Source organism: Sparus aurata, chromosome 4 (assembly GCF_900880675.1).
Source record: "Sparus aurata chromosome 4, fSpaAur1.1, whole genome shotgun sequence".
Lineage (NCBI taxonomy): Eukaryota > Metazoa > Chordata > Actinopteri > Spariformes > Sparidae > Sparus > Sparus aurata.
In genome coordinates, this window is record NC_044190.1 from 19,625,898 (window position 1) to 19,634,875 (window position 8,978).

Here is an 8,978-nt window from a genome sequence, read left to right on the forward strand (position 1 = left end):
CAGTGGACAACACAAAGAAAACATGATTATACCTCTACAGAGATGTAAAAAAAAGAGTTGTCATGGTTTTGCAAAAGGCAGAACAAATCAAAATTACACCTTTCTCTACCGTGCTTAGTGATGACCACTCTGTCTCCTTAAGACTGAGGGATGCAGCTGCAGTGTGACTGATGCACACTGAAGTGCACTGGGCTGGAAAATGTTGTTCCGAGACAGCAACAAAGACAAAGGATGAACTATTTACTGTCTTTTACCCTCTCATATGGGCCCATCTTGGTGCTAAAAGTCAATACTGGGACTTTGTCAGGAGAGAATATCTATATGCAAATAGTGGCCATTATGCATCCCGGTATTGCACAGTAAGGCAGAACCATGATGACTGTCTCCCAAGGCCCACTCTCAACCCTGACTGACATAATGCATGAGGACTGAATGAGATTTCCACCCAACTCACTGAGGGGTGCGCGGTGTGGTCCTCCATGAAGCTAAAAGCTGTGTTAAATTTGCAGCAATAATAGTTTTGTGATAAAAACAGCAAATGCAGGTTTGATTCATTTGAGGCGATGACACAAGTATTTCTGACTGCAGTGTACTGATATGCCAAAAGCCAGTTCTGCAGACATAATACACAGCTGTGACTCATATTTCTGGAACTGTTATACTACAGAACCAACGATTCCAGCTGGCGCCATAACTAAGATAAATGTATTAGCTTCTGGTTTAAGCATTCCCAGAATTAAAGTCTAATGAGAGTGCAATGCTTTTTTGATCATTTGGCTTATTCATACTAAGTGAATGTCATATTCAATATATTGAACACCAGACTTATTAATTTTGAATAATATGTCAGCTTCCTGTTATTCTAAAGCATTTACACAGTTTAACTGATAGGCCGATGTGGAGACTGACCAGGGCAGGTTTAAACAATGTGAACAATTTGTTCTGATGGGTTTTTTTTTTTTTATTATCTTGTGTGGCCTGTCGTCCTCCAGGTCACCACGATGGAGTTGAGGCTGTGTGGCTTGGGCACCACTTTTTGAAATGATGTTTTTCTGTTCTGTATCTGCAACATCTTTTGCATTATCGTCCTGGGAGAGGGATCTTTCCTCTGTGGCTCTATCTGAGGCTTCCTCCATCTTTTTTGCAAAGGCTGCAATGTATTCTGTTGCAGAGATATCTACCAAAGTTAGCTTCCCCCCAGTCACTCCCCCCAGTAGTCCAGCTAACTGCATGGCCAACTGAGCTAACAAGCTACAGTCAAGGATATAAGCGACCCTTATTTGTTGGGAGTATGAATTCTTACACACTGCACATTTAAATGAAAATGGAATGAGAAACTACTTTTAAACCAATTGACATAATCCCAGTGAAAGGCACTGTGATTGACTCTAAAGTACACAGATTACAAACTAAAGTTTTGAAGCCACTGTATCGCACATGATAGTTTTGTGTGGTCGTACCCATCGTACTTAACAGCCATCGAGATGTCACAGCTATCAAGATAGCTTAGCAGCACTTTCATTAAAAGAAAGGACCAAGGTTAACAGGACAGCTGTTGGAAAATCTGGTCAGAGATTACCCAGCCTCATCTCACACAGACCCAGAGCAGCAAATGATGTAATTAAGACCAAAGTAATGCTGCCTCTTGGCCTTATTCAACCTTTGTAGTACTTTTTAGTCTTTACGCACACTGCTTAGTTGATTTTACAAGTTGTAGAGCTCTGCATTGCAAGAGAAGTTGCGGAGGATATATTTACAAAAGTTATTTCAAAACCAATTAGATTTTTTAGAGTTGTTTCTAAGGTTTTTCTTTGTAAGTTAAATGGAGAATGACAGGAAATGAAAATAAAGAACTCGGTATGCCATGCAGCAAAGGTCACTGGCTGGACCAGAATACCGAATTGTAACATGGTATGAACCTATTTCTGTTCCGGCAACATGATTCATGTATCTGTAATACAATGGCATTTATGATTGAACTATTTTGAATTTTACACTAATTTTGGAACAAATAGCATTACCTTTACCAAAATGTTTCTTGTCCCAGATCCTCATCCTATTTCTTATGACATTGAGAAGAGCTGAGAGATGACGGGGGACGGGGGGCGGGAGGGGGGACAAACGGACACAGAGGTCACAGTATCAGGTTAACAGATACGTAGCATCACTGGCCTTTGTGTTACAGCTCCTTGTAATGCAACCACTCCACAGTAAGTAATGTAAAGCTGACATAGACTGCAACATACAACATGTTTGTTGTCTCCAACATGCTTTCTTTTGTGATACCGGAGTCTGTGTTTGACACATTCAATGAGTCTAAATAAATGTCACAATTGCAACCTACGGGGAAGTGTTTGAAGTCGTGTGGATTTACAGGATTGACAGATCTGCCAGTAGTTGGTTGATTGGTCTGTTGGTTGTCAGCACGATAACACAGCAACTACCGAAGAGATTTCCATCTAAATTGGATGGAGGACGGGTCTCAGGCCAGAAAAGGCATTATTAACTTGTGGTGTGAGCTGGATAAAGGGACGGATTCCAGGATTTTCTTCTCTCTGTTTCTGTGTGGGAGAACAATTGGATACGATTTGGTGTCCCCCACTGTGCAACACCACTGTCGTAAATACAAATCCCAGGTCTATAAAGATTTGGCAACCATGATGTCTAACCCTAACCCTAACCCATAAATGAAATCCCCCCTTTTTCATTCATGTTCTCCATGAAAAGGGGATTTTCATGAAGAACATGATAGACTTAGTCTGTAAAAAAAAATAGAACAAAAACTCCATCACCATCTCAAATTATGCGGTTTTCAATATGCAGTATCTTAACAGAGGTCTTCAATCAGCTGCTTTTTGCTTTTTAAACACATTTTTCTCGTGAAACTATATATTCAGTAAAGTTTCTGTTGTGTCATCTGAGGTGACTGACTCTGGACTGACTCCTCAATCATGATCAACAGCTGAACACCTCCGACTCTCCGCACCTCAAGGCAGCTCTCAAATGACTCTCATTTCCCTGATCTGCTGCTTTCCCACGCTCCAGAGCCTCTCCGTCCACTGTGCCTACAGTCTGTGTTTACAGAAATATTTCTGAGCTCCTAGCACGGACCGAAAAAACTCTCGATGCTGGATACAAGATGGATTTGTAGCCGATCCATGTAAATATAGTGTCAGTCAAATATTCTGCATATTGTGCAAAGCGCCTCATAGAGCTTGCAGAGATTTGGTTTCTTTCTATAATCTCATCAAGTAATAAGAGGAAATAAAAAGGAGTTTGGGCCACAGTATTGTCCATCTACCAGACCATAATGATGAGGAATGACAGCAAAGACCTATCGCAGTATGAGGCAAAATGTGTGTGTGTGTGTGGCTGTCTCAATCTGCCCATTTCCAGAGAACTTCAATCACTCTATTTCTCTGAGCAGTATGCTTCCAATCCCAGCAAACAGCTGGCCTGGCATTTAGAACACATGAGGATTAGGGGGTTGATTTAGTTAAAGGCTCAATCCAGAGTCAGACCATAGCACCACTTATGATGCCAAGATCACCTCTCTGCTGGCTTTGTTTATGATATTAATAAGCTTTTTCATTGATTTCAGACATATGTAGAAAAATAAACATAAAATTAATGTCACAGTTTGTTGTAAAGTTTGCATTGATTCTAGATTTAGGAATAATGTCTTTGTTAATCTATCTATCTATCTATCTATCTATCTATCTATCTATCTATTAATATTCAAAGGTTAGGGGTTGGAAGAAACATTATGCGTCATTATTCTATCATTATACGCTTTCTTTAATTCAATCTGTACAGTTTTTTTTTTTATCACAGTGTTTTTTAACTAATGCTGGATTAATGTAATCTCTCGGCTGTGGTTATTTTACATCTTGCTTAGTCTCCCATGTCATCATAAGCTCAGTTGGTAATCATTATGCTTTCATTCACTTGCCACGGGAATACAAGGAATGCAGCTTGCTCTGACAACATGGGTGTGTTTGTGTGTGTGTGTGTGTGTGTGTGTGTGTGTGTGTGTGTGTGTGTGTGTGTACACACGTGTTTTGAAAGTAAAGGTGTGTGTTAATGTGCCGTGACAGAATGCACTGAAGAAGAATCTGCTGAAGTCGTTTTCCCGGTGGCCACCAGACCTCATTGGTTAGCACTAGGGGCTGATTTGCATACGGTGGGAGTGTCTTAAGCCAGCACTGGGATGAATGACTTGTTCAAGTCAGATAGCAATAAGGCATAGCACTCAGCAGAGATCTGCACTGCTCAACGCTCAAAATGCCTAGGTTACTTAAGCTGCCACTCTTCCTGCTGTAAGTGGACAGTGCTGGACTAGGACATAAACATGTTCAACAGCAGACACATCAGCCTTAGCAAAAGAGGAGGAATATGGGTAAGTTTGATCATAGTTCTTTTTTTACAGACTGAATTCACTTTAACACAACTGCAAGTAACCTGTTATGATACTGTGTATACTATTTTTCACTATTAAGACAGAGACATGACTAGGCCCCTTTTCCTCTTCACCACTGTTTGTGTTTTTTTTTTGTTTTTTTTTAAAAACCCTTAAACTCTTACCCAATCTAATATCAAGGATAAATAGTTATCACAAAGGGAGTAAAGTGTAATTTAATACAGTACACATCAAATCAGTGTTGCACGTTTCCCTAGAGCTAATAAAACCAAATATTAATGTTCACACTGAATAATAATACATTTTGCAAATCTCATCCATAATGCAAGTCTATTTAACTTTATTATCTTCAATTATCTTGTGTTGCAGGGATTGTGCATCCTCCTGCTTTACTCCAGCCCTCTTTCCTGTTTTGCAAACTTCAGCCAAGCAAAGGAGCTCATCTATAAGATAAAGGAGGGATTACCCAGGGGAACCTTCATAGGGGCCATTGGAGTGGACTTAAATTTGGATTTCACTGTTGAGCCCCCCTTTTTATTCAATCTCCTGCAAAAGAAGGTCAGTGAACAGTATGTGAACCTAAATAATACCACGGGGGAGCTTTACACATCTGCTACAGAGATTGACAGGGAGACTCTCTGTCCTGATAACTCGAACGGGCAGGGATGTGTCCTCTCACTGGATGTGTTTGTTCTGCCTCAGCAATACTTTCAGCTCGTCAAAGTAAAGATCTATATTGAGGACGTGAATGACAACAGGCCCAAGTTCCCCGTGGATGAGATCACTATGTCTGTCCCAGAACACACTCCCATCAATGCTCGGTATGCGGTGGAGCAGTCTGCAGTTGATCCCGACCTGGGTCTTCACGGAGTCCAGACCTATTGGCTTGTTAATGACTTTGGCGTGTTCACATTGGATGTGGAGGAGAATGAGGGGGGTGAGCGGACACCCTTTCTCATTGTGACAGATGCTTTAGACAGGGAAACCCAGGCTGAATACATTACAGATATCATTGCAGAGGATGGAGGGACCCCTCCTCTACTCGGTGCAGCTACTTTAAAAATTGTCATCACAGATGTCAATGATAACTGCCCCAAATTCACAGAGTCACAAATTAATGTCACTCTGCATGGGAATACCACCAAAGGGGCCCATTTGGCACGTCTACATGCTTTTGACCCTGACCTTGGTGCTAATGCTCAGATCAGCTATGCTTACAGTGAACGTGTGCCAAGGGACACCAGGAGCTTGTTCCATTTGGACAAAATCACAGGGGTGATCAAGCTAGCAGGGAAAATAGACACTGGCACGGCCACGTTTTACAAACTCACTATTCTGGCCAATGGGCCTGGTTGTATTCCTGCTGTTGCCACGGTTACTGTCCATATTATCAAAGTTGTTACAGGACCCCCTGCTATCATACCCCGCTACATTGCACCAGAAAAGGATGGTGTGGTGACAGTAAAGGAGTCTGAGCCAACATTTTCTCCAATAGCTTTTTTTACTGTCAAAAATATTGATATGAACCAAAGGGTTGACTGCCATTTGGAAGGGACTGGTCCCTTCAGGCTTGGCCCCTATCAACTGTTAAAGAACGAATACCTGCTGGAGACTACAGAGCCCTTGGACTATGAGAAGACACAGGAGTATGAGCTAATTGTGGTCGCTAAGAATTCACAAGATCTCATCATCAAGACCTTCCTGAAGGTGCAGGTTTTGGATGAGAATGATAACGCACCCGTGTTTGAACAATCTTTGGTGAAAATATCTGTGGAAGAGAACAATCCACCAAACACCTTTTTGACCCAGCTCCAAGCCACAGACCAGGACAGCGAAAGCCGAGGAGAGGTCATCTACCTCCTTGGAGGTGATGCCCCAGGGATCTTTTTGGTAGATCGTGTCACAGGTGTCCTGACTGTGGCCACAACGCTGGACCGTGAGGAGAAAGAGACGTACCGGTTCATCGTCAGAGCTGTGGACCAGGGGACACCCAGGAGAGAATCGATAGCCACTGTGGTGGTGACTGTGCAAGACCGCAATGACAATAGTCCACGCTTCATCAATAAGGACTTCACGTTCTTTGTGCCAGAGAACTTCCCTGGATACGGGGAGATTGGGGTCCTCTCTGTGACAGATGCTGATGCAGGGGAAAATGGTTGGGTGGCGCTTTCCATCCTAAACGGCAGTGACATCTTCATGATAGACACAGGACGAGGGACACTGAGGGCCAAGACATCACTCGACCGTGAGCAGCAAGGGACATACCAACTGTGGATCGAGGCCATCGATGGTGGTGAGCCTGCGCTTTCCTGCATTACTATGGTGACCGTGCTATTGTTGGATGTAAATGACAACCCGCCTATTGTCCTCTTTCCTCAATCCAATCAGTCTTACATGCTAGTACTGCCCAATACTCTACCAGGAACATCAATCACGGAAGTCTATGCTGTGGATAAAGACACAGGAATGAATGCTGTGATCGCATATAGTATCGTTAAGAGGAAAGGTGGCGAACCAGGGTCATTTGCCATTGACCCAGAAACAGGAAATATCACGTTAAAGAGGGAGCTCAGCAACCGCGGCCTCTACAGCCTTCTGGTGAAGGTCAGTGATCACGGTCAGCCTGAACCGCTGTACTCAACAGTCATGGTCAACTTTTTTGTCAATGAAACAGTAAGCAATGAGAGCTACATACAGAGTCTGCTGACCAGAGAGGCTGACATTGAAGTAGAGGAGAGGCCCTGGTACATTGGCCAGATGAGAGAGGGGCCTGAGAGGTATGAGCTGTTCCCCTGTCAGCCCGTCCTCATTGTGCTTTCAGTTACATGTCTTGGGCTGTTCTTCATGGTTGTTTCACTGACATCTTACATATGCTGTAAGAGATTTAAAAAGCACCGAAAAAAAAGCTCAGAAGTGGAGATGCCATTAAAAAGGAAGAATGACTCAACACAGGTTGTGAACAGAAAACTCAGGCAGATCTCAAACATCTGATATTCAGTTGTCCACACATCCAAAACCAGCACTGTTTACATGAATGTTTACAAAACCCACTGTAAGAATTGAAGTTCTTACATGAAGTTGCTCTGTGTGCAATGTAATGATTGTTATTACCGCAATACATTGTGAATCAAAACGGGCACACGGTACCATTCTCTACTCGGCTCTGAACCTCTTTGAACTATGACACTAATTCAGATGTGAAGCGTCACAAAACCAAAGCATGGGATAAATTAGTATGGGCCTCAAGGTAATTACAGCCTCATTACAAAGTCATAAGAGCAAGATCCTGTGTATATATTGTACAAAATGTTTTACAACTTTATAGAAAACTTTTTCATTGCATGAAGAGGACAAAAGACAGTTCAAGGCACAACAAATGTTTCTTTTTTCATTACAGTTTGAGAAAGTTTGCATCTCAATACACAACCCTGCACAATCAAATGTATTTATTTATCAAAAAAATATTTAGCTATATTCATAAAGTGACCATGAATGTTAAAAAAAAATCATTGATACAGAAAAGGATAATCAAAATGTACTATTTTATTTAAGGTATTGTAATCCTGCTATGTTTTGGAGAGCTCGCATCAGATTCTATAGTTGTGTTGTATACTGTATATGCTTACACACTATGCACAAATACCCTTTCAAAGCATTCAGAATGATGAATATGATAATCCAGTGCGGAAAGTGAAAGCACTTGATTAACCAAAAGAATATCTAAACTCTTAAATCTTAGGCCCCGAAAAAGCCAGCACTGTAACGGGACCTTGAATGGAATATTTTTCTTAACAGAATCCTGTATGATGTCTTAGAGCCACGGTTAGAAACCAGATGTCCTACTTCCAGGCTCACAGTAGTAACAGTTTGTGTCCAAACCTCTTTGTCATGAAACTTCTTCAGTCTTTACACAATCGTGCAATTCTCAACGTGTCTGTGAAAACATGCTAAGTGTTTGTGAAAGAAAATCAAATGAACTATTAAAGATGCTTTATTTTTATAATACATTGGAGTTTCTTCTGTATTGATGTCACATAGAAACTGTATATAGTACATATTTTCAAATGTGTGCCTTTAAGAACTTCTTGAGGAAGGTTTAGAGGCACAACTTTCACTGTTGATTGGCAGTTTGTTAAATGTGTTTTACAATTAAACAACAGCTAAGTAGAATTTTTTTTTTCAAGTTTTCATATCAATTCCATTTAAAAGCGCTTTAAGAAAACAGGCCTATATTTTGGATTGCAACAAACTGAGAAACAAACAAAATAAACCATAATTAACGTCATGGTCAAATCCTTGCTGATTAGGTAACATCAAGGAAATCAATGAGAACCTGTTCAGCAGATTATGAATAATCAAGTACAATATTTGTCACACCGAGCCCAGTTTAGATCACGTCCTCTCCAGACGAGATTGAATCTGCTGTACAAGTTACCTAGTGCACTGTACTTCAGGTCACCCTGAAACAGTTGCGGATCAAAAGCCTGGGCGCCTGTGTTGTTGTTGTCATCACCTGCATAGGTCAGAGCTGGTGTGGTAACACCCGCAGTCACACTTG

General features: G+C 41.5%; 1 protein-coding gene across 2 annotated transcripts; it reads left to right on the top strand.

Moving 5' to 3' along the window:
• Window positions 1–4,259: 4,259 nt before the first annotated feature.
• pcdh20 (protocadherin 20) lies at window positions 4,260–8,404 on the top strand. Of its 2 annotated transcripts, XM_030413661.1 has the most exons (3): window positions 4,260–4,399; window positions 4,790–4,978; window positions 5,123–8,404. In XM_030413661.1, exons 1-3 carry the CDS (start codon window positions 4,352–4,354, stop codon window positions 7,409–7,411), a joined length of 2,526 nt encoding a protein of 841 aa, XP_030269521.1. In that variant the 5' UTR covers window positions 4,260–4,351; the 3' UTR covers window positions 7,412–8,404. The 2 variants fall into 2 exon arrangements, with proteins under 2 accessions (XP_030269521.1, XP_030269519.1); XM_030413659.1 differs by having other exon boundaries at window positions 4,790–8,404.
• Window positions 8,405–8,978: the final 574 nt, after the last annotated feature.

Bases quoted from the DNA above. Each gene is read 5' to 3' on its own strand.
- pcdh20 (XM_030413659.1), top strand. From the start codon at position 4,352: ATGTTCAACAGCAGACACATCAGCCTTAGCAAAAGAGGAGGAATATGG. The intron at 4,400-4,789 runs GTAAGTTTGATC...CTTGTGTTGCAG, and splicing joins GCAAAAGAGGAGGAATATGG to GGATTGTGCATCCTCCTGCT.